The sequence below is a fragment of the Cherax quadricarinatus genome, chromosome 5 (genome assembly GCF_038502225.1).
Source record: "Cherax quadricarinatus isolate ZL_2023a chromosome 5, ASM3850222v1, whole genome shotgun sequence".
NCBI classification, from domain to species: Eukaryota; Metazoa; Arthropoda; class Malacostraca; order Decapoda; family Parastacidae; genus Cherax; species Cherax quadricarinatus.
In genome coordinates, this window is record NC_091296.1 from 30,755,474 (window position 1) to 30,782,100 (window position 26,627).

General features: G+C 50.0%; 1 protein-coding gene across 1 annotated transcript in view; it reads left to right on the forward strand.

Moving 5' to 3' along the window:
- The first annotated feature begins 4,485 nt into the window (after positions 1 to 4,485).
- LOC128684661 (uncharacterized) overlaps positions 4,486 to 26,627 on the forward strand; it is a 299,231-nt gene continuing 277,089 nt past the window's right edge. The window contains exons 1-4 of the mRNA XM_070104531.1: positions 4,486 to 4,563; positions 4,817 to 5,267; positions 6,214 to 7,008; positions 7,475 to 7,788. Coding sequence (XP_069960632.1) covers positions 4,486 to 4,563; positions 4,817 to 5,267; positions 6,214 to 7,008; positions 7,475 to 7,788 — 1,638 coding nt within the window. The remainder of the gene's footprint in view (positions 4,564 to 4,816; positions 5,268 to 6,213; positions 7,009 to 7,474; positions 7,789 to 26,627) is intronic.

Sequence of the window (26,627 nt, forward strand, 5' to 3'; positions counted from 1 at the left end):
ATCGCCACCTACCTGACCCTTAGTCAGGTCATTCCAGTTCAGCCCACCTAAGTAATTTTTCAGTCCTATGAAATCAGCCAAGCGAAAGTCAGGGACGGAGACTTGTTACTCCCAGGTCTTTTGCGTGTTCCTTTCGTTCTATTTCATAATCCTCTTCAGTTTTCATATTTTGTTCTTTTTAAGTTCTTCATTCGTTCTATATTTAAGCAGCTGGAATTTTTCTTCATTAAATGTCATATTGTTCTCCACTTCCCACTGGAAAACCCTACTTATATTTTCCTGCAATTTTTCAGTGTCTTCTTCTACCGGAGTGACTTTCATGCTTTATTTGGTGTCACCTACAAATGATGATACAAAACTGTGATGTTTTCTTATATATGTTTGCTATGAGGATAAGAAACAGTATACGTCCCAGGACTGTGCCTGGGCTACTAAACCTTCCTAATTTTGGATTTTGTTTTGTTTACGACTACTCTTTTTGTTCTAGCAGCCAGAAACTTGAAACCTATCTATATATCTTCCCCATTATGCCTATATTCCTCGTCTTGTGTACACTCACCCCATGATTCCACTTGTCAAACGCCTTTGCAAAATTTGTATAGATCACATCTGCGTTATGGTTTTTCCCAACTCCTCCATAAATCTGTCATAGTAGTTTAGCGCTAGTGACAGGCATCATCTTACACTTCTAAAAACAAGTCTGGTTTGGATTATAAGATTATTCTGTTCCATAAAGTTTGTGATTTGGCATCTTACACTCAAAGACTTTTATGATGCTGGCTATAGCGTTCTACGACCTCCCTTATGCAAAGAAACTGTTTACACTCTAAGATCTCTGGTGTTTCACCTACATCAGAGGTCACCAAACTCTTCAACTCTTCGACCACTTCATGAAGTTTTAGATTGTTCATCCACCCCAAAATAATTTGATAAATGGTATTTTAAGTAATAGTACTACGAATAATAATAATAATAATAATAATAATAATAATAATAATAATAATAATAATAATAATAATAATAATAATAATAATAATAATGTCATAAAATACAGGTAATATTTAATTTACGAGAAATATAAGATTTAACAAATCATTTTTACTGAGAATGTTGACACCATTAATGGGAAGGTTACATCTGATGAACGTCAACAAGATCACTGATGTATGACTGGTGACTGGTGAGTTTTAGTGTTAAGTCACCAGGCTCTTCCAGGTTCAGGAATTCACACATCAGATAATTACCAGATTCCTATTTTCCACTTGAATACTAAAAACTTCCACTATCATTCGATGACTTCAGCAATTCAATACGACGAAAGTGTCTTTCACACAGAGTCCCAGTCCTCCCTGTTATCTATTAACTCTCACATCTGCATATATTATATTTTTTATGGTTATTGGACCTTCCAAAACATCCCTTGTATGTGTCTGTGTAAATATTACAAACTTTACATCAGTTTCAGCCAGAAGTTCGTTAATATAACTAACTTTATCATTTTGATTTCATTTTTAATCTTAAATGTTTGAAGAATGGAAGCAGGTATTACCACTGGGATACTCAGGGTTAGTGTGTTACTACCACTGAGATGAGTGTACGTGTAACTGACTTGGTTTGTCCCACTGTTGTGCACCTCTCTATCACCTCTTACTCTTCCCTGGTGGTGTGTGTTGGTGGTGTGTGGGGGTGGTGTGTGGTGGTGGTGTGTGGTGGTGGTGTGTGGTGGTGTGTGGTGGTGGTGTGTGGTGGTGTGTGGTGGTGGTGTGTGGTGGTGTGTGGTGGTGGTGTGTGGAGGTGGTGTGTGGTGGTGGTGTGTGGTGGCGGTGTGTGGTGGTGTGTGGTGGTGGTGTGTGGAGGTGGTGTGTGGTGGTGGTGTGTGTTGGTGGTGTGTGGTGGTGTGTGGTGGTGGTGTGTGGTGGTGGTGTGTGGTGGTGTGTGGTGGTGGTGTGTGGAGGTGGTGTGTGGTGGTGGTGTGTGTTGGTGGTGTGTGGTGGTGTGTGGTGGTGGTGTGTGGTGGTGGTGTGTGGTGGTGTGTGTTGGTGGTGTGTGGAGGTGGTGTGTGGTGGTGGTGTGTGTTGGTGGTGTGTGGTGGTGTGTGGTGGTGGTGTGTGGAGGTGGTGTGTGGTGGTGGTGTGTGGTGGCGGTGTGTGGTGGTGTGTGGTGGTGGTGTGTGGAGGTGGTGTGTGGTGGTGGTGTGTGGTGGCGGTGTGTGGTGGTGTGTGGTGGTGGTGTGTGGAGGTGGTGTGTGGTGGTGGTGTGTGGTGGTGGTGTGTGGTGGTGTGTGGTGGTGGTGTGTGGAGGTGGTGTGTGGTGGTGGTGTGTGGTGGCGGTGTGTGGTGGTGGTGTGTGGTTGTGGTGTGTGGTGGTGGTGTGTGGAGGTGGTGTGTGGTGGTGGTGTGTGGTGGCGGTGTGTGGTGGTGGTGTGTGGTGGTGGTGTGTGGTGGTGTGTGGTGGTGGTGTGTGGAGGTGGTGTGTGGTGGTGGTGTGTGGTGGTGTGTGGAGGTGGTGTGTGGAGGTGGTGTGTGGTGGTGGTGTGTGGTGGTGTGTGGTGGTGGTGTGTGGTGGTGGTGTGTGGAGGTGGTGTGTGGTGGCGGTGTGTGGTGGCGGTGTGTGTTGGTGGTATTGTATTTAGGTATCCCCAAAGGGATACCTTTAATTGGTTGCCTGATTTTGTTTCTTTCTTTTCTTTATTAGTTGAGAATGCCTCATCAGATTGGTTTGAAATTTGTTAACGTTGGTTTAATGTCCGGGGGAGAAGGGATTATGCAGCTGCTGACTCGTGCAGGTGTGGTCAAAGTCACAGCACAGCAGAGTCAATGCCTGATCAGTCAGGCTGTGGTTCGTACATTGGACTATGTGCGGCCAGCAGTAACAGCCTCATTGATCAGACCCTGATCCACCAGGAGGCCTGTTCATGGACCAGGTCGCGGGTTTTTGATCCCCGGAATACCCTCCAGGTAGACAGACAGCTGCTTCCTGAAATATCGTTTCCGATATGAGGAAGTCTCTTCTGATCAGGAATAACAGGAAAAGTTGGTAGATGGATCTATATTTTCCTCATAAACAGAACACAAAGAGTAGTAGTCAACAGAGTAAAGTCTGAGGCGGCTACGGTGAAAAGCTCTCTTCCGCAAGGCGCAGTACTCGCTCCCATCTTGTTTCTCATCCTCATATCTGACATAGACAAGGATGTCAGCCACAGCACCGTGTCTTCCTTTGCAGATGACACCCGAATCTGCATGACAGCGTCTTCCATTGCAGACACTGCAAGGCTCCAGGCGGACATCAACCAAATCTTCTAATGGGCTGCAGAAAACAATATGAAGTTCAACGATGAGAAATTTCAATTACTCCGATATGGTAAACCTGATAAAATTAAAACTTCATCAGAATACAAAACAAATTCCAGCCACAAAACAGAGCGAAAAATCAACGTTAAAGACCTGGGAGTGATCATGTCGGAGGATCTCACCTTCAAGGACCATAACATTGTATCAATCGCATCTGCTAGAAAAATGACAGGATGGATAATGAGAACCTTCAAAACTAGGGATGCCAAGCCCATGATGACACTCTTCAGGTCACTTGTTATCTAGGCTGGAATATTGCTGCACACTAACAGCACCTTTCAAGGCAGGTGAAATTGCTGACCTATAAAATGTACAGAGAACCTTCACGGCGCGCATAACGGAGATAAAACACCTCAATTACTGGGAGCGCTTGAGGTTCCTGAACCTGTACTCCCTGGAAGGCAGGCGGGAGAGATACATGATTATATACACCTGGAAAATCCTAGAGAGACTAGTACCGAACTTGAACACGAAAATCACTCATAACGAAAGCAAAAGATTCGGCAGACGATGCAACATCCCCCCAATGAAAAGCAGGGGCGTCACTAGCACGTTAAGAGACAACACAATAAGTGTCAGAGGCCCGAGACTGTTCAACTGCCTCCCAGCATACATAAGGGGAATTACCAATAGACTCCCTGGCTGTCTTCAAGCAGGCACTGGACAAGCACCTAAAGTAGGTACCTGACCAGCCGGGCTGTGATTCGTACGTTGGATTGCGTGCAGCTAGCAGTAACAGCCCGGTTGATCAGGCCCTGATCCACCATGAGGCCTGGTCACAGACCGGGCCGCGGGGACGTTGACCCCCGGAACTCTCTCCAGGTAAACTCCAGGAATATAAGAGTTTCCTAATTCTAAGAAGGTTTGGAATGTTACTGGAATGTGTACCTAACATTTTTTTTTCAATTATTTTTAACATTGTCTCATATTACGATAAACAAAAGTGAGTAGACATCTTGTAAAGAGCTTCGGAAATCCCGACTTGACGCATCATTCACACACTGGTACTCGCTGAGGCTTTTCCCGTAGGTGAAAATTTGTCATTATGCTAAAATAGTTTAAAAAATGAAATCGATGTGATCTCCGTGATGACTGGAAATGTCAATTTCTAACAGGTTTGCAACTCTTAGCGCTGATGTGTTTTGTTGCAGGCAAGAATCGTGGTGCAACTGTCCTGCAGTGGACACAATTTGCAAATTTTATTAAACAAATGGTAATATTGAACTGTCATTGTAATATTGACTTAGACCGAACACAAGTAACACTTGTAAATGGTCCAAGTTGGACCGATAGGTCGTCGTAAGCTTCTCTCTTCTATATGCGGGTTATTTGTGTATTGTCAGCAGTCGTCTACGACATTGTCACGGAGCTCCTAGTTGTGGTATTCTGAAGCGACCAATTGTAGTAGTATTTTGTCAGGGTATCGTCAGGGTCCAAGGAATCGTCAGTGTCCAGGGTATCGTTAGGGTCCAGAGTATCGTCAGTGTCCAGGGTATCGCCACGGTCCAGATTACCGTCAGGGTCCAGAGTATTGTCAGTGTCCAGAGTATCATCAGGGCCCAGAGTATCGTCAGGGTTCAGAGTATCGTCAGGGTCCAGAGTATCGTCAGGGTCCAGAGTATCGTCAGGGTTCAGAGTATCGTCAGGGTCCAGAGTATCATCAGGGCCCAGAGTATCGTCAGGGTCCAGAGCATCGTCAGGGTCCAGAATATCATCAGGGTCCAGAGTATCATCAGGGTCCAGAGTATCATCAGGGTCCAGAGTATCATCAGGGTCCAGAGTATCGTCAGGGTCCAGAATATCGTCAGGGTCCAGAATATCACCAGGGTCCAGAATATCGTCAGGGTCCAGAGTATCATCAGGGTCCAGAGTATCATCAGGGTCCAGAGTATCATCAGGGTCCAGAGTATCATCAGGGTCAGAGTATCGTCAGGGTCCAGGATATCATCAGGGTCCAGAACTAGAACTGAGTATACTACAAACTCCAATCACACAATAGAGGGGAAAAGTAATGTGAAGGACCTGGGTGTGGTAATGTCCGAAGACCTCACCTTCAAGGACCACAACAATGCCACTATCACATCTGCTAGGAAACTGATAGGATGGATAATGAGAACATTCAAGACAAGTGATGCTAAGCCAATGATGATCCTTTTTAAATCACTTATTCTCTCTAGGCTGGAATACTGCTGTACATTAACATCTCCATTCAAGGCAGGTGAAACTGCAGAACTAGAGAATGTACAGAGAACCTTTACTGCACGTATAAGTTCCATCAAACAACTTAACTACTGGGAACGCCTGGAAGCACTTGACTTGTACTCACTAGAGCGCAGGCGAGAGAGATATATCATAATCTACACCTGGAAGATTCTGGAGGGACTGGTCCCTAATATGCACACAGCAATCACTCCATACGAAAGCGTATGTTACAGGCGATGCAACATACCCCCAGTGAAAGTAGGGGAGTCACTGGTACACTAAGATAAAACACAATAAGTGTCCGGGGCCCAAGACTGTTCAACAGCCTCCCACCAGCAATAAGGGGCATTACGGGAAGACCCCTGGTTGTCTTCAACAGGGAGCTGGACAGATACCTAAAGACGGTGCCGGATCAGACGGGCTGTGGTTCGTACGTTGGATTACGTGCGGCCAGCAGTAACAGCCTCGTTGATCAGGCCCTGGTCCACCGGGAGGCCTGGTCGTGGACCGGGCCGCGGGGACGTTGATCCCTGGAATGCCCTCCAGGTAGGTAGGTAGGTAGGTAGGTAGAGTATCGTCAGGGTCCAGAGAATCGTCAGGGGTCCAGAATATCATCAGGGTCCAGAGTGTTATTAGGGCCCAGAGTATCATCAGGGCCCAGAGTATCATCAGGGTCCAGGGTGTCGTCAGGGTCCAGGGTGTCGTCAGGGTCCAGAGTATCAACAGGGTCCAGAGTATCATCAGGGTCCAGAGTATCGTCAGGGTCCAGTGTGTCGTCAGGGTCCAGGATGTCGTCAGGGTCCAGAGTATCATCAGAGTCCAGAGCATCATCAGGGTCCAGAGTATCGTCAGGGTCCAGAGTATCGTCAGGGTCCAGAGTATCATCAGGGTCCAGAGTATCATCATGGTCAAGAGTATCATCAGGGTCCAGAGTATCGTCAGGGCCCAGGGTGTCGTCAGGGTCCAGGGTGTCGTCAGGGTTCAGAGTGTCGTCAGGGTCCAGAGTATCAACAGGGTCCAGAGCATATCATCAGGGCCCAGAGTATCAACAGGGTCCAGAGTATCATCAGGGCCCAGAGTATCATCAGGGTCCAGAGTATCGTCAGGGCCCAGGGTGCCGTCAGGGTCCAGGGTGTCGTCAGGGTCCAGGGTGTCGTCAGGGTCCAGAGTATCAACAGGGTCCAGAGTATCATCAGGGCTCAGAGTATTAACAGGGTCCAGAGTATCATCAGGGTCCAGAGTATCATCAGGGTCCAGGGTGTCGTCAGGGTCCAGGGTGTCGTCAGGGTCCAGGGTGTCGTCAGGGTCCAGGGTGTCGTCAGGGTCCAGGGTGTCGTCAGGGTCCAGGGTGTCGTCAGGGTCCAGGGTGTCGTCAGGGTCCAGGGTGTCGTCAGGGTCCAGAGTATCATCAGGGTCCAGAGTATCATCAGGGTCCAGAGTATCGTCAGGGTCCAGGGTATCGTCAGGGTCCAGAGTATCATCAGGGTCCAGGATATACGATGTTGTTTATGTTATTGTGTGAACAAAGACGTAGAAAATATTGGTTCACAATTTGATTCAGTTTCCATTATTAACAAGTTGTTATAAGTTAAGTTGTTATGAGTTATGGGTGAGTTAAGAGTTGGGTTTAAGTTGTTATAAGTTAAGTTGTTATAAGTTAAGTTGTTATAAGTTAAGTTGTTATAAGTTAGGTGTAAGTGGAAAAGTTTTTACCCTCAGATTTTAGTTTTATTTTCATTCAAGAATTGTTTATGATAAGTTTTAAATTTTCTATTTTTCTTCCATCTCCTGGTTTAAACATTGGTTTAGTGTGTCCGGTCATAATACCACCCTCTCTCTCTCTCTCTCTCTCTCTCTCTCTCTCTCTCTCTCTCTCAAGTTATGTGTCTTGTAGTAATTGTTGGTTTATTTTGTATATACAGGTCAGGGCCGCGTCAACCAGCTGGGCGGAGTCTTCATCAATGGTCGGCCGCTTCCCAACCACATACGTCTCAAGATCGTGGAGATGGCAGCGGCGGGCGTGCGTCCCTGCGTCATCTCCCGTCAGCTGCGCGTCTCCCACGGCTGCGTCTCCAAGATTCTCAACCGCTACCAGGAAACCGGTTCCATCAGGCCGGGCGTCATCGGCGGCTCCAAGCCCAAGGTAACCACCCCAGATGTGGAGAAAAGGATTGACGACTACAAGAAAGAGAATCCGGGAGTGTTTTCGTGGGAGATCAGAGACAGACTCGTCAAGGTAAACACCATAATTCAGAAGACTTTCCATCAGAGTCATAGTTTCTAAGAGAATCTAAACGTAAATAATAGATGCTAGATTAATTTTTATGATTATCTTTTGTTTTGCTCAAGATAGACACCACTGAATGTCCTCAGCTCTGATAGGTGGAAGTTCCTAGTCAGAGGTGCTCTCTCTGGGGCGACACACTTCCACACATCCTATTAAAAGAACGTGTCTTTATTAACAAAAGTGAAATGAAAAAGAAATTACTTAGTTTCTGTGCCACAACGATGCTTTTTCTTTGTGTGTCTGTCATAAGAGTTCACTCCTTGTTTACTTGCTCACTATTGCATCAAGATAACACTTTTCCCGTTCACTTGTTTACTTGGTCACTACTGCATCAAGTTAACACTATTTCCGTTCACTTGTTTACTTGGCAACTATTGCATCAAGATAACACTCCTCCCGTTCACTTGTTTACTTGGCAACTATTGCATCAAGATAACACTCCTCCCGTTCACTTGTTTACTTGGTCACTATTGCATCAAGATAACACTTTTCCCGTTCACTTGTTTACTTGGTCACTACTGCATCAAGTTAACACTATTTCCGTTCACTTGTTTACTTGGCAACTATTGCATCAAGATAACACTCCTCCCGTTCACTTGTTTACTTGGCAACTATTGCATCAAGATAACACTCCTCCCGTTCACTTGTTTACTTGGCAACTATTGCATCAAGATAACACTCCTCCCGTTCACTTGTTTACTTGGTCACTATTGCATCAAGATAACACTCCTCCCGTTCACTTGTTTACTTGGTGACTATTGCATCAAGATAACACTCCTCCCGTTCAGTTGTTTACTTGGTCACTATTGTATCAAGATAACACTCTTCCCGTTCACTTGTTTACTTGGTTATTATTGCATCAAGATAACACTCCTCCGGTTCACTTGTTTACTTGATCACTATTTCATCAAAATAACACTCCTCCTGTTTACTTGTTTACTTGGTCACTATTACATCATGATAACATTTTTCCTGCTCACTTGTTTGCTTGATCTTTGTTGCACCAAGATAACATTGTTCCCGCTCGCTTGTTTGCTTGGTCTATGTTGCACCAAGATAACATTCTTCCTGCTCACTTGTTTGCTTGGTTCATGTTGCACCAAGATAACATTCTTCCTGCTTAGTTGTTTGCTTGGTCTATGTTGCACCAAGGTAACATTCTTCCTACTTAGTTGTTTGCTTGGTCTATGTTGCACCAAAATAACATTCTTCCCGCTCACTTGTTTGCATGGTCTATGTTGCACCAAGATAACATTCTTCCCGCTCACTTGTTTGCTTGGTCTATGTTGCACCAAAATAACATTCTTCCCGCTCACTTGTTTGCTTGGTCTATGTTGCACCAAAATAACATTCTTCCCGCTCACTTGTTTGCATGGTCTATGTTGCACCAAGGTAACATTCTTCCTACTTAGTTGTTTGCTTGGTCTATGTTGCACCAAGGTAACATTCTTCCTACTTAGTTGTTTGCTTGGTCTATGTTCCACCAAAATAACATTCTTCCCGCTCACTTGTTTGCATGGTCTATGTTGCACCAAGATAACATTCTTCCCACTCACTTGTTTGCTTCGTCTATGTTGCACCAAGATATTCTTCCCGCTCACTTGTTTGCATGGTCTATGTTGCACCAAGATATTCTTCCCGCTCACTTGTAACATTCTTCCCGCTCATTTGTTTGCTTGGTTTATGTTGCACCAAGATAACATTCTTCTCCCTCACTTGTTTGCTTGGTCTATGTTGCACGAAGATAACATTCTTCCCGCTCACTTGTTTGCTTCGTCTATGTTGCACCAAGATAACATTTTTCCTACTTAGTTGTTTGGTTGGTCTATGTTGCACCCAGATAACATTCTTCCCGCTCACTTGTTTGCTTGGTCTATGTTGCACCAAGATAACATTCTTCCCACTCATTTGTTTGCTTGATCTATGTTGCATCAAGATAACATTCTTCCCGCTCACTTGTTTGCTTGGTCTATGTTGCACCAAGATAACATTTTTCCCGCTCACTTGTTTGCTTGGTTGTTGTTGCACCAAGATAACATTCTTCCCGTTTACTTGTTTACTTGGTTGTTTTTGCACCAAGATAACATTCTTCCCGTTTACTTGTTTACTTGGTTGTTTTTGCACCAAGATAACATTCTTCCCGTTTACTTGTTTACTTTGTTGTTGTTGCACCAAGATAACATTCTTCCCGCTCACTTGTAATTGTTTGGTTGTTGTTGCACTAAGATAACATTCTTCCCGCTCACTTGTTTCTGCCTTTTTTTTCATTCTCTTAGAAAACAATTCCTTTCATTAACTTATGTTAAACTAACTTAATTTAAAATAAAGTACGTATGCTAGTCATGCTAACTTCCATACAGCGAAAAATAACTTCGTGGCATAGAGACGAAGCTGCCTCTTCAGCACTAGGTCAGTGAACTTAAGCCGGTGAGAGAATTGGACCTGCCTCGCATAGGCCAGTAGGCCTGTTGCAATGTTCCTTCTTTCTTATGTTCTTATGTTCAAGGTTAAGCCAAAGGTTGTCCTCGTCTCCACACCCTCTCCCTCATTCCTTCTTTATTTAAATAGGAAATTTGGGAAATTTGTTTTCATTCTCAACTTAACTGTTTTAGTTGTTAGAGGAACAAATTACAAATACCCGACATAAACATTGATCAAGAAAACACTGAGATGTTTGTCACTGTTTCTGAGCTGCTATATTATGACACGTGACCCAGTGACTGAGTATCGTGCTTGAGAGTACCGTGCTTGAGAGTACCGTGCTTGAGAGTACCGTGCTTGAGAGTACCGTGCTTGAGAGTACCGTGCTTGAGAGTACCGTGCTTGAGAGTACCGTGTTTGAGAGTACCGTGCTTGAGAGTACCGTGTTTGAGAGTACCGTGCTTGAGAGTACAGTGCTTGAGAGTACCGTGTTTGAGAGTACAGTGCTTGAGAGTACAGTGCTTGAGAGTACAGTGCTTGAGAGTACAGTGCTTGAGAGTACAGTGCTTGAGAGTACCGTGCTTGAGAGTACCGTGCTTGAGAGTACAGTGCTTGAGAGTACAGTGCTTGAGAGTACAGTGCTTGAGAGTACCGTGCTTGAGAGTACAGTGCTTGAGAGTACAGTGCTTGAGAGTACCGTGCTTGAGAGTACAGTGCTTGAGAGTACAGTGCTTGAGAGTACCGTGCTTGAGAGTACAGTGCTTGAGAGTACAGTGCTTGAGAGTACAGCGCTTGACAGTACAGTGCTTGACAGTACAGCGCTTGACAGTACAGTGCTTGACAGTACAGTGCTTGACAGTACACTGCTTGACAGTACAGTGCTTGACAGTACAGTGCTTGACAGTACAGTGCTTGACAGTACAGCGCTTGACAGTACAGTGCTTGACAGTACACTGCTTGACAGTACAGTGCTTGACAGTACAGTGCTTGACAGTACACTGCTTGACAGTACAGTGCTTGACAGTACAGTGCTTGACAGTACAGTGCTTGACAGTACAGTGCTTGACAGTACAGTGCTTGACAGTACAGTGCTTGACAGTACAGTGCTTGACAGTACAGTGCTTGACAGTACACTGCTTGACAGTACAGTGCTTGACAGTACAGCGCTTGACAGTACAGTGCTTGACAGTACAGTGCTTGACAGTACAGTGCTTGACAGTACAGTGCTTGACAGTACAGTGCTTGACAGTACACTGCTTGACAGTACAGTGCTTGACAGTACAGCGCTTGACAGTACAGTGCTTGACAGTACACTGCTTGACAGTACAGTGCTTGACAGTACAGTGCTTGACAGTACAGTGCTTGACAGTACAGTGCTTAAGAGTACAATGCCTGAGAGTACAGTACTTGACAGTGCAGTGCTTGACAGTACAGTGCTTGACAGTACACTGTTTGAGAGTACAGTGCTTGACAGTACAGTGCTTGACAGTACAGTGCTTGACAGTACAGTGCTTAAGAGTACAATGCCTGAGAGTACAGTACTTGACAGTGCAGTGCTTGACAGTACAGTGCTTGACAGTACAGTGTTTGACAGTACAGTACTTGACAGTACAGTGCTTGACAGTACAGTGCTTGACAGTACCGTGCTTAAGAGTACAATGCCTGAGAGTACAGTACTTGACAGTACAGTGCTTGAGAATACACTGCTTGACAGTACAGCACTTGAGAGTACAGCGCTTGAGAGTACAGTGCTTGAGAGTACAGTGCTTGAGAGTACAGTGCTTGAGAATACAGTGCTTGAGATGACAGTGCTTGAGAGCACAGTACTTGACAGTGCAGTGCTTGAGAGGACAGTGCTTGAGAGTACAGTACTTGACAGTACAGTGCTTGAGAGGACAGTGCTTGAGAGTACACTGCTTGACAGTACAGCGCTAGAGAGTACAGTGCTTGAGAGTACAGCGCTTGAGAGTACAGTGCTTGAGAGGACAGTGCTTGAGACTACACTGCTTGACAGTACAGCGCTTGAGAGTACAGTGCTTGAGAGTACAGCGCTTGAGAGTACAGTGCTTGAGTGGACAGTGCTTGAGAGTACAGTACTTGACAGTACAGTGCTTGAGAGTACACTCCTTGACAGTACAGCGCTTGAGAGTACAGTGCTTGAGAATACACTGCTTGAGAGTACACTGCTTGACCGTACAGCGCTTGAGAGTACAGGGCTTGAGAGTACAGTGCTTGAGAGGACAGTGCTTGAGAGTACAGTGCTTGAGAGTACTGTACTTGATAGTACAGTGCTTGAGCGTACAGTGCTTGAGAGTACAGTGCTTGAGAGTACAGTGCTTGAGAGTACAGTCCTTGAGAGTACAGTGTATGAGAGTACAGTGCTTGAGAGTACAGTGCTTGAGAGTACAGAACTTGACAGTACAGTGCTTGAGAGTACAGAACTTGGTAGTACAGTGCTTGAAAGTACAGTGCTTGAGAGTACAGTGCTTGAGAGTACAGTGCTTGAGAGTACAGTGCTTGAGAGTACAGTGCTTGAGAGTACTGTACTTGAGAGTACAGTGCTTGAGAGTACAGTGCTTGAGAATACAGTGCTTGACAGTACAGCGCTTGACAGTACAATGTTTGAGAGTACAGTGATTGAGAGTACAGCGCTTGAGAGAACAGTGCTTGAGAGTACAGTGCTTGAGAGTACAGTGATTGAGAGTACAGTGCTTGAGAGAGTACGCGCTTAAGGGAGTACAGTGCTTGAGAGAGTACGTGCTTGAGATAGTACGTGCTTGAGGGAGTACGTGCTTGAGAGAAAAACACTTGAGAGTACAGTGCTTTTGAGTAGAATGCTTGTGAGAGTACAGTGCTTGAGAGTACATTGCTTGAGAGTGCAGTACTTGAGAGAGTACAGTTCTTGAAAGAGTACTGTGCTTAAATGAGTACAGTGCTTGAGAGTACAGTGCCTGAGAGAGAATGTGCTTGAGGGAGTACAGTGCTTGAGAGAACAATCCTTGAGAGTACAGTGCTTGAGAGTACAGTGCTTGAGAGTACAGTGCTTGAAAGTACAGTGCTTGAGAGCACAGTGCTTGAGAGAACAATCCTTAAGAATACAGTGCTTGAGAGAGCACAATGCTTGAGAGTACAGTGCTTAAGAGAGTACAGTGCTTGAGAGTACACTGTTTGAGAGTACAGTGCTTGAGAATACAGTGCATGAGAGTACAGTGCTTGAGAGTACAGTGCTTGAGAGTACAACCCTTGAGAGAACAACCCTTGAGAGTACAGTGCTTGAGAGAGCAAAATGCTTGAGAGTACAGTGCTTGAGAGAGTACAGTGCTTGAGAGTATACTGTTTGAGAGTACAGTGCTTGAGAATACAATGCTTGAGAGTACAGAGCTTGAGAGTACAGTGCTTTAGAGTAGAGTGCTTGAGAGAGTACAGTGCTTGAGAGAGTACAGTGCTTGAGAGTGCAGTGCTTGAGAGTACAGTGATTGAGAGAGTACAGTGATTGAGAGAGTACAGTGATTGAGAGCACAGTGATTGAGAGTACAGTAATTTAGAGTACAGTGCTTGAGAATTCACTGTTTGAGAGTACACTGCTTGAGTACAGTGACTGAGAGAGTACAGTGCTTGAGAGTACAGTGATTGAGAGAGTACAGTGCTTGAGAGTACAGTGCTTGAGAGTACAGTGCTTGAGAGTACAGTGCTTGAGAATACAGTGCTTGAGAGTACACTGCTTGAGTACAGTGATTGAGAGAGTACAGTTCTTGAGAGTACAGTGATTGAGAGTACAGTGCTTGAGAATACATTGCTTGAGAGTACAGTGCTTGAGAGTACAGTGCTTGAAAATACAGTGCTTGTAAGAGTACAGTTCATCACTCCTGCAAAATTTCCTACAAAAGTCAGTTTTATTGGAATTTCACATTTCGATTGACGCAGCTGATCTATGAGTACAGACGGAGGATCAAGCCTCCACCACGTCTGGCTCCGAATAACCTACATGGGTTTAACGAATGAGATGAATTATTATTATCCTAATCTTTCCTAAGTTCGGGTCCGACCGGAAAATCACTCACATCCCCGTAATGGAGAAGAACCGTCCCTCCCCCAAGGACCCTTGTGTTAGCCCATGATGAACACCTTCCTTCTCCAGGGACCCCTGTGTTAGCCCATGATTGACACCTTCCTTCCCCAGGGACCCCTGTGTTAGCCCATGATGAACACCTTCCTTCCCCAGGGATCCCTGTGTTAGCCCATGATGAACACCTTCCTTCCCCAGGGACCCCTGTGTTAGCCCATGATGAACACCTTCCTTCCCCAGGGACCCCTGTGTTAGCCCATGATTGACACCTTCCTTCCCCAGGGATCCCTGTGTTTGCCCATGATGGACACCTTCCTTTCCCAGGGACCCCTGTGTTAGACCATGATGAACACCTTAATTCCCCAGGGACCCCTGTGTTAGACCATGATGAACACCTTCCTTCCCAAGGGACCCCTGTGTTAGCCCATGATGGACACCTTCCTTCCCCAGGGATCCCTGTGTTAGCCCATGATGGACACCTTCCTTCCCCAGCTACCCCTGTGTTAGCCCATAATGGACACGTCCCTTCCCCAGGGACCCCTGTGTTAGCCCATGATGGACACCTTCCTTCCCTAGCTACTCCTGTGTTAGCCCATAATGGACACGTCCCTTCCCCAGGGATCCCTGTGTTTGCCCATGATGGACACCTCCCTTCCCCAGGGACCCCTGTGTTAGACCATGATGGACACCTTCCTTCCCCAGGGACCCCTGTGTTAGCCCATGATAGACACCTCCCTTCCCCAGGGACCCCTGTGTTAGCCCATGATGGACACCTTCCTTCCCCAGGGACCCCTGTGTTAGCCCATGATAGACACCTCCCTTCCCCAGGGACCCCTGTGTTAGCGCATGATGGACACCTCTCTTCCCCAGGGACCCCTGTGTTAGCGCATGATGGACACCTCTCTTCCCCAGGGATCCCTGTGTTAGCCCATGATGGACACCTTTTTTCCCCAGGGATCCCTGTGTTAGCCCATGATGGACACCTTCCTTCTCCAGGGATCCCTGTGTTAGCCCATGATGGGCACCTTTTCTCCCCAGGGATCCCTGTGTTAGCCCATGATGGACACCTTCCTTCCCCAGGGATCCCTGTGTTAGCCCATAATGGACACCTTTTTTCCCCAGGGATCCCTGTGTTAGCCCATGATGGACACCTTTTTTCCCCAGGGATCCCTGTGTTAGCCCATGATGAACACCTCTCTTCCCCAGGGACCCCTGTGTTAGCCCATGATGGACACCTTTTTTCCCCAGGGATCCCTGTGTTAGCCCATGATGGACACCTTCCTTCCCCAGGGATCCCTGTGTTAGCCCATGATGAACACCTTCCTTCCCCAGGGATCCCTGTGGAAACCCATGATGGGCACCTTCCTTCCCAAGGGATCTCTGTGTTAGCCCATGATTGACACCTTCCTTCCCCAGGGACCCCTGTGTTAGCCCATGATGAACACCTTCCTTCCCCAGGGACCCCTGTGTTAGCCCATGATTGACACCTTCCTTCCCCAGGGACCCCTGTGTTAGCCCATGATGAACACCTTCCTTCCCCAGGGACCCCTGTGTTAGCCCATGATGGACACCTTCCTTTCCCAGGGACCCCTGTGTTAGCCCATGATGAACACCTTCCTTCCCCAGGGATCCCTGTCTTAGCCCATGACGGACACCTTCCTTCCCCAGGGACCCCTGTGTTAGCCCATGATGAACACCTTCCTTCCCCAGGGATCCCTGTGTTAGCCCATGATGGACACCTTCCTTTCCCAGGGACCCCTGTGTTAGCCCATGATGAACACCTTCCTTCCCCAGGGACCCCTGTGTTAGCCCATGATGGACACCTTCCTTCTCCAGGGACCCCTGTGTTAGACCATGATGAACACCTTAATTCCCCAGGGACCCCTGTGTTAGACCATGATGAACACCTTCCTTCCCAAGGGACCCCTGTGTTAGCCCATGATGGACACCTTCCTTCCCCAGGGATCCCTGTGTTAGCCCATGATGGACACCTTCCTTCCCCAGCTACCCCTGTGTTAGCCCATAATGGACACGTCCCTTCCCCAGGGACCCCTGTGTTAGCCCATGATGGACACCTTTTTTCCCCATGGATCCCTGTGTTTGCCCATGATGGACACCTCCCTTCCCCAGGGACCCCTGTGTTAGACCATGTTGGACACCTTCCTTCCCCAGGGACCCCTGTGTTAGCCCATGATAGACACGTCCCTTCCCCAGGGACCCCTGTGTTAGCCCATGATGGACACCTTTTTTCCCCATGGATCCCTGTGTTTGCCCATGATGGACACCTCCCTTTCCCAGGGACCCCTGTGTTAGACCATGATGGACACCTTCCTTCCCCAGGGACCCCTGTGTTAGCCCATGATAGACACGTCCCTTCCCCAGGGACCCCTGTGTTAGCCCATGATGGACACCTTTTTTCCCCATGGATCCCTGTGTTTGCCCATGATGGACACCTCCCTTCCCCAGGGACCCATGTGTTAGACCATGATGGACACCTTCCTTCCCCAGGGACCCCTGTGTTAGCCCATGATGGACACCTCCCTTCCCCAGGGACCCCTGTGTTAGCCCATGATGGACACCTTCCTTCCCCAGGGATCCCTGTGTTAGCCCATGATGAACACCTTCCTTCCCCAGGGATCCCTGTGGAAACCCATGATGGGCACCTTCCTTCCCAAGGGATCCCTGTGTTTGCCCATGATGGACACCTTCCTTCCCCAGGGATCCCTGTGTTAGCCCATGATGGACACCTTCCTTCCCTAGGGATCCCTGTGTTAGCCCATGATGGACACCTTCCTTCACCAGGGATCCATGTGTTAGCCCATGATGGACACCTTCCTTCCCCACGGATCCCTGTGTTTACCCATGATGGACACTTTCCTTCCCAAGAGATCCCTGTGTTAGCCCATGATGGACACCTTCCTTCCCCAGGGATCCCTGTGTTAGCCCATGATGGACACCTTCCTTCCCCAGGGTTCCTTGTGTTAGGCCATGATGGACACCTTCCTTCCCCAGGGATCCCTGTGGTAACCAATGATGAACACCTTCCTTCCCTAGGGATCCCTTAGTTAGCCCATGATGGACACCTTCCTTCCCAGGGATCCAGGTGTTTGCCCATGATGGACACCTTCCTTCCCCAGGGATCCCTGTGGAAACCCATGATGGGCACCTTCCTTCCCCAGGGATCCCTGTGTTTGCCCATGATGGACACCTTCCTTCCCCAGGGATCCCTGTGTTAGCCCATGATGGACACCTTCCTTCCCCAGGGATCCCTGTGTTTGCCCATGATTGACACCTTCCTTCCCCAGGGATCCCTGTGTTTGCCCATGATGGACACCTTCCTTCCCCAGGGATCCCTGTGTTAGCCCATGATGGACACCTTCCTTCCCCAGGGATCCCTGTGTTTTCCCATGATGGACACTTTCCTTCCCCAGGGATCCGTGTGTTAGCCCATGACGAACACCTTCCTTCCCCAGGGATCCCTGTGTTTGCCCATGATGAACACCTTCCTTCCCCAGGGATCTCTGTGTTTGCCCATGATGAACACCTTAGTTCCCCAGGGATCCAGGTGTTAGCCCATGATGAACACCTTCCTTCCCCAGGGATCCCTGTTAGCCCATGATGGACACCTTCCTTTTCCAGGGATCCCTGTGTTAGCCCATGATGGACACCTACCTTCCCAAGGGATCCCTGTGTTAGCCCATGATGGACACCCTCCTTCCCCAGGGATCCCTGTGTTAGCCCATGATGGACACCTTCCTTCCCCAGGGATCCCTGTGTTAGCCCATGATGGACACCTTCCTTCCCCAGGGTTCCTTGTTAGGCCATGATGGACACCTTCCTTCCCCAGGGATCCCTGTGGTAACCAATGATGAACACGTTCCTTCCCTAGGGATCCCTTAGTTAGCCCATGATGGACACCTTCCTTCTCCAGGGATCCCTGTGGTAGCCCATGATGGACACGTTATCAAACTTCAGACTTTGCTTCAGAAAGTTAGTCATGAATCAGCCGCTCAGTTTATCGTGTATCAGAACAAACATAAATCTGTTTTACTGTTATTATGAATACCAGCGTTCCCTAACAGTTACTACTATACGGTTGACGGTACTTTCACGCCCACCAAGTACGACCCACCATTCATACCACCACCATTCGTACCTCCACACTCATACCACCACCAAGCACGACCCACCTCCCTCACACCTCCACACTCAGACCGCCACCAAGCACGACCCACCTCCCTCACACATCACAGTCAGGCCACCACCAAGTACGACCCACCATATATACCTCCACAATTCATACCTCCACACTCAGACAACCATCAAGTACGACCCACCTCCCTCACACCTCCACACTCAGACCACCATCAAGTACGACCCACCTCCCTCACACATCACAGTCAGGCCACCACCAAGTACGACCCACCTCCCTCACACCTCCACACTCAGACCACCATCAAGTACGACACACCTCCCTCACACATCACAGTCAGACCACCACCAAGTACGACCCACCTCCCTCACACCTCCACACTCAGACAACCTACATGTACGACTCACCTTCCTCACACCCCGCAGTCAGACCCCCACCAAGTACGACCCACCTCCATCACACCTCCACATTCAGACCACCTCCAAGTACGACTCCACCCTCACTCCCCAGAGTCAGACCGCCACCAAGTACGACCCACCTCCCTCACACCTCCACACTCAGACCACCGCCAAGTACGACCCACCTCCTTCACACCTCCACACTCAGACCACCAACTACGACCCACCTCCCTCACACCTTCACACTCAAACCACCACCAAGAACGACCCACCTCCCTCACACCTCCACACTCAGACCACCGCCAAGTACGACCCACCTCCTTCACACCTCCACACTCGGACCACCAATTACGACCCACCTCCCTCACACCTCCACATTTAGACCGCCACCAAGTACGACCCACCTCCCTCACACCACACTCAGACCACCACCAAGAACGACCCACCTCCCTCACACCTCCACACTCAGACCACCGCCAAGTACGACCCACCTCCTTCACACCTCCACACTCAGACCACCAATTACGACCCACCTCCCTCACACTTTCACACTCAGACCACCACCCAGTACGACCCACCTCCCTCACACCCCCACACTCAGACCACCACCAAGTACGACCAACCTCCGTAACACATCTTCACTCAGACCGCTACTCAGTACGACCCACCTCCCTTTCACCTTCACACTCAGACCACCACCCAGTACGACCCACCTCCCTCACACCCCCACACTCAGACCACCACCAAGTACGACCCACCTCCCTTACACCTCCACTCTCAGACCACCCAATACAACCCAGCTCCATAACACGTCCACACTCAGACCACCATTCACTACGACCTACCTCACTCATACCCCCACACTCAGACCACCACCAAGTACGACCTACCTCCTTTACATCTCCACTCTCAGACCACCCAATACGACCCAGCTCCATAACACATCCACACTCAGACCACCATTCACTACGACCCACCTCACTCACACCCCCACACTCAGACCACCACCAAGTACAACCCACCTCCTTCACACCTCCTCATTCAGACCACCACTCAGTACGATCTATCTCCCTCACACCTCCACTCCCAAACCACCACCAAGTACGACCCACCTCCCTCACACCTCCACACTTAGAACACCACCAAGTACGACCCACCTCCCTCACACCCCCACACTCAGACCACCATCCAGTACGACCCACGTCTCTCACACCCTCACTCTCAGACAACCACCAAGTACGACCCATCTCCCTTACACCCCCACTCTCAGACCTCCACCCAGTACGACTCACCTCCCTCACACCTCCACGCTCAGACCACCACCAAGTACGACCCACCTCTTACACCTGCACTCACAGACCACCACCCAGTACGACCCACCTCCCTAACACATCCACACTCAGACCACGACTCACTACGACGCACCTCCTTCACACCTCCACACTCAGACCTCCACCCAGCACGACTCACCTCCCTCACACCTCTACACTCAGACCATCACCAAGTACGACCCACCTCTCTTACGCCTGCACACTCAGACCACCACCCAGTACGAAATACCTCCCTAACACATCCACACTGAGACCACCACTCAGTACAACCCACCTCCCTCACACCTCCACACTCAGACCACCAACCAGAACGACCCACCTACCTAACACATCCACACTCAGACCACCACTCACTACGACCCACCTTCACACCTCCACATTCAGACCACCACTCAGTACGATCTATCTTCCTCACACCTCCACTCTCAAACCACCACCAAGTACGACCCACCTCCCTCACACCCCCACACTCAGACCATCACCCAGTACGACCCACGTCTCTCACACCCTCACTCTCAGACAACTACCAAGTACGACCCATCTCCCTTACACCCCCACTCTCATACCTCCACCCAGTACGACTCACCTCCCTCACACCTCCACAATCAGACCACCACCAAGTACGACCCACCTCTCTTACACCTGCACTCTCAGACAACGACCCAGTACGACCGACCTCCCTAACACATCCACGCTCAGAAAACCACCAAGTACGACCCACCTCCCTCACACCTCCACACTAAGACCACCAAAAAGTACGACCCTTCTCCCTCACAACCTTACACTCAGACCACCCCCCAGTACGACCCACGTCTCTCAGACCCTCACACTCAGACCACCACCAAGTACGACCCACCTCCCTCACATCCTCACACTCAGTCGACCACCAAGTACGACCCACCTTCCTAACACCTCCACACCCAGACCACCACCCAGTACGACCCACCCTCCTCACACCTTCACACTCACACCATCATCAAGTGCGACCCACCTCCTTCACACCTCCACACTCAGACCACCACCCAGTACGACCCACCTCCTTCACACCTTCACACTAAGACCACCATCAAGTACGACCCACCTCTCTTACACCTCCACACTCAGACCAATACCAAGTACGACCCACTTCCCCTCACACCCTCACACTCAGAGCACCATCAAGTACGACCCACCTCCCTCACACCCTCTCACTCAGATCACCAACAAGTACGAGCCACCTCCCTCACACCTCCACTCTCAGGCCATCAGCCAGTACGACCCACCTCCCTCACACCTCCACACTCAGACCACCACTCACTACTGCCCACCTCCCTCACACCTCCACACTCAGACCAGCAACAAGTACGACACACCTCTTTCACACCTCTACTTTCAGACAACCACCTTCCTCCTTCACACCCTCACACTCAGAGCACCAGCAAGTACGACCCATCTCTCTCACACCCTCACACTCAGAACACAACCAAGTACGACCCACTTCCCTCACACCCTCACACTCAGAGCACCACCAAGTACAACCATCTCCCTCACGCCCTCACGCTGAGAGCCCAACAAAATACGACCCATCTCCCTCATACCCTCACACTCTGAGCACCACCATGTTCGACCATCTCCATCACACCCTCACACTCAGAGCACCACCAAGTACGACCAATCTCCCTCAAACCCTCATACTCAGAGCACCACCAAGTACGACCCACCTCCCTCACACCCCCACACTCAGACCACCATCCAGTGCGACCCACGTCTCTCACACCCTCACTCTCAGACAATCACCATGTACGACCCACCTCCCTCACACCCCCACTCTCAGACCTCTACCGAGAACGACCCACCTCCTTCACACCCAAACACTGAGGCCACCACCAAGTACGACCCACCTCCCATACACCTGCGCTCTCATTCCACTATTCAGTACGACCCACCTCCCTAACACATCCACACTCAGACCACCACTCACTACTGCCCACCTCCCTCACACCTCCACACTCAGACCACCACTGAGTACGACCTCCCTCCCTCTTACCACCACACTCAAACCACCACCAAGTACGACCCACCTTCCTCACACCTCGACACTTAGACCACCGCCAAGTACGACCCACCTCCCTCACACCTCCACACTCAGACCACCACCAAGTACGACCCACCTCCCTCACACCCTCACACTCAGACGACCACGAAGTACGACCCACCTCCCTCACACCTCCACACTCAGACCACCACCCAGTATGAATCACCTCCCTTACACCTCCATATTCAGACCACCGCCAAGTACGACCCACCTCACACCTTCACACTCAGACCACCACCAAGTATGACCCACCTCCCTCACACCCTCACACTCAGACCACCACCCAGTACGACCCACGTCTCTCAGACCCTCACACTCAAACCACAACCAAGTACGACCCACCTCCCTCACACACTCACACTCAGACGACCACCAAGTACGACCCACCTCCCTCACACACACTCAGACCACCACCCAGTACGACCCACGCCTCTCAGGTCCTTACACTCAAACCACCACCAAGTACGACCCAAATCCCTCACACCCTCACACTCAAACCACCAGCAAGTACGACCCACCTCCCTCACACCCTCACACTCAGACGACCACCAAGTACGACCCACCTTCACACACCTCCGCACGCAGACCACCACCCAGTACGACCCACCTTCCTCACACCTTCACACTCAGACCACCACCAAGTACGACCCACCTCCCTCACACCCTCACACTCAGAGCACCACTAAGTACGACCCACCTCGGTCTCACCCTCACACTCAGAATACCACCAAGTACGACCCACCTGCCTCACACTCAGACCACCTCCCTCCCACCCCCAAACTCAGAACAACACCAAGTACGACCCACCTGCCTCACACTCAGAGCACAACCAAGTACGACCCACCTCCCTCACACCCTCACACTCAGAGCATCACCAAGTACGACCCAACTCCCTGACACCCTCATACTCAGAGCACCACCAAGTACGACCCACCTCCCTCTCACCCTCACAATCAGAACACCACCAAGTACGACCCACCTGCCTCACACTAAGACCACCACCAAGTACGACCCAGCTCCCTCCCACTCTCACACTCAGAACACCACCAAGTACGACCCACCTCCCTCCCACCCTCACACTTAGAACACCACCAAGTACGACCCACCTCCCTCACACTCAGAACATCACCAAGTACGACCCGCCTGCCTCACACTCAGAACACCACCAAGTACGACCCACCTGCCTCACACATAGAGCACCACCAAGTACGACCCACCTGCCTCACACTCAGAACACCACCAAGTACGACCCACCTGCCTCACACTCAGAAAACCACAAAGTACGACCCACCTGCCTCACACTCAGAGCACCACCAAGTACGACAAACCTGCCTCACACTCAGAACAACACCAAGTACGACCCACCTGCCTCACACTCAGAACACCACCAAGTACGACCCACCTGCCTCACACTCAGAACACCACCAAGTACGACCCACCTGCCTCACACTCAGAGCACCACCAAGTACGACAAACCTGCCTCACACTCAGAACAACACCAAGTACGACCCACCTGCCTCACACTCAGAACACCACCAAGTACGACCCACCTGCCTCACACTCAGAACACCACCAAGTACGACCCACCTGCCTCACACTCAGAGCACCACCAAGTACGACAAACCTGCCTCACACTCAGAACAACACCAAGTACGACCCACCTACCTCACACTCAGAACAACACCAAGTACGACCCACCTGCCTCACACTCAGAGCACCACCAAATACGACAAACTTGCCTCACACTCAGAACAACACCAAGTACGACCCACCTGCCTCACACTCAGAACAACACCAAGTACGACCCGCCTGCCTCACACTCAGAGCACCACTAAGTACGACAAACCTGCCTCACACTCAGAATAACACCAAGTACGACCCACCTGCCTCACACTCAGAGCACCACCAAGTACGACCAACCTGCCTCACACTCAGAGCACCACCAGGTACGAGAAAAATGCCTCACACTCAGAACAACACCAAGTACGACCCACCTGCCTCACACTCAGAGCACCACAAAGTACGACAAACCTGCCTCACACTCAGAACAACACCAAGTACGACCCACCTGCCTCACACTCAGAACACCACCAAGTACGACCCACCTGCCTCACACTCAGAACACCACCAAGTACGACCCACCTGCCTCACACTCGGAGCACCACCAAGTACGACAAACCTGCCTCACACTCAGAACAACACCAAGCACGACCCACCTGCCTCACACTCAGAACAACACCAAGTACGACCCACCTGCCTCACACGCAGAACACCACCAAATACGACAAACCTGCCTCACACTCAGAACAACACCAAGTACGACCCACCTGCCTCACACTCAGAACAACACCAAGTACGACCCGCCTGCCTCACACTCAGAGCACCACCAAGTACGACAAACCTGCCTCACACTCAGAACAACACCAAGTACGACCCACCTGCCTCACACTCAGAGCACCACCAAGTACGACCCACCTGCCTCACACTCAGAGCACCACCAAGTACGACCCACCTGCCTCACACTCAGAACACAACCAAGTACGACCCACCTGCCTCACACTCAGAACAACACCAAGTACGACCCACCTGCCTCACACTCAGAACAACACCAAGTACGACCCACCTGCCTCACACTCAGAACAACACCAAGTACGACCCACCTGCCTCACACTCAGAACAATACCAAGTACGACCCGCCTGCCTCACACTCAGAACAATACCAAGTACGACCCACCTGCCTCAAACTCAGAACAACACCAAGTACGACCCACCTGCCTCACACTCAGAACAACACCAAGTACGACCCACCTGCCTCACACTCAGAACAATACCAAGTACGACCCGCCTGCCTCACACTCAGAACAACACCAAGTACGACCCACCTGCCTCACACTCAGAACAATACCAAGTATGACACGCCTGCCTCACACTCAGAACAACACCAAGTACTACCCGCCTGCCTCACACTCAGAACACCACCAAGTACGACCCACCTGCCTCACACTCAGAACAACACCAAGTACGACCCGCCTGCCTCACACTCAGAACTACACCAAGTACGACCCACCTGCCTCACACTCAGAACAACACCAAGTACGACCCGCCTGCCTCACACTCAGAACAACACCAAGTACGACCCACCTGCCTCACACTCAGAACAACACCAAGTACGACCCACCTGCCTCACACTCAGAACAACACCAAGTACGACCCGCCTGCCTCACACTCAGAACAACACCGAGTACGACCCACCTGCCTCACACTCAGAACAACACCAAGTACGACCCGCCTGCCTCACACTCAGAACAACACCAAGTACGACCCACCTGTCTCACACTCAGAATAAAACCAAGTACGACCCACCTGCCTCACACTCAGAACAACACCAAGTACGACCCGCCTGCCTCACACTCAGAACAACACCAAGTACGACCCACCTGCCTCACACTCAGAACAACACCAAGTACGACCCGCCTGCCTCACACTCAGAACAACACCAAGTACGACCAACCTGTCTCACACTCAGAACAACACCAAGTACGACCCACCTGCCTCACACTCAGAACACCACCAAGTACGACCCACCTGCCTCACACTCAGAACAACACCAAGTACGACCCACCTGCCTCACACTCAGAACAACACCAAGTACGACCCACCTGCCTCACACTCAGAACAACACCAAGTACGACCCACCTGCCTCACACTCAGAACAATACCAAGTACGACCCGCCTGCCTCACACTCAGAACAACACCAAGTACGACCCGCCTGCCTCACACTCAGAACAACACCAAGTACGACCCACCTGCCTCACACTCAGAACACCACCAAGTACGACCCACCTGCCTCACACTCAGAACAACACCAAGTACGACCCACCTGCCTCACACTCAGAACAACACAAAGTACGACCCGCCTGCCTCACACTCAGAACAACACTAAGTACGACCCACCTGCCTCACACTCAGAACAACACCAAGTACGACCCACCTGCCTCACACTCAGAACAACACCAAGTACGACCCGCCTGCCTCACACTCAGAACAACACCAAGTACGACCCGCCTGCCTCACACTCAGAACAACACCAAGTACGACCCACCTGCCTCACACTCAGAACAACACCAAGTACGACCCGCCTGCCTCACACTCAGAACAACACCAAGTACGACCCACCTGCCTCACACTCAGAACACCACCAAGTACGACCCACCTGCCTCACACTCAGAACACCACCAAGTACGACCCACCTGCCTCACACTCAGAACAACACCAAGTACGACCCGCCTGCCTCACACTCAGAACAACACCAAGTACGACCCACCTGCCTCACACTCAAAACAC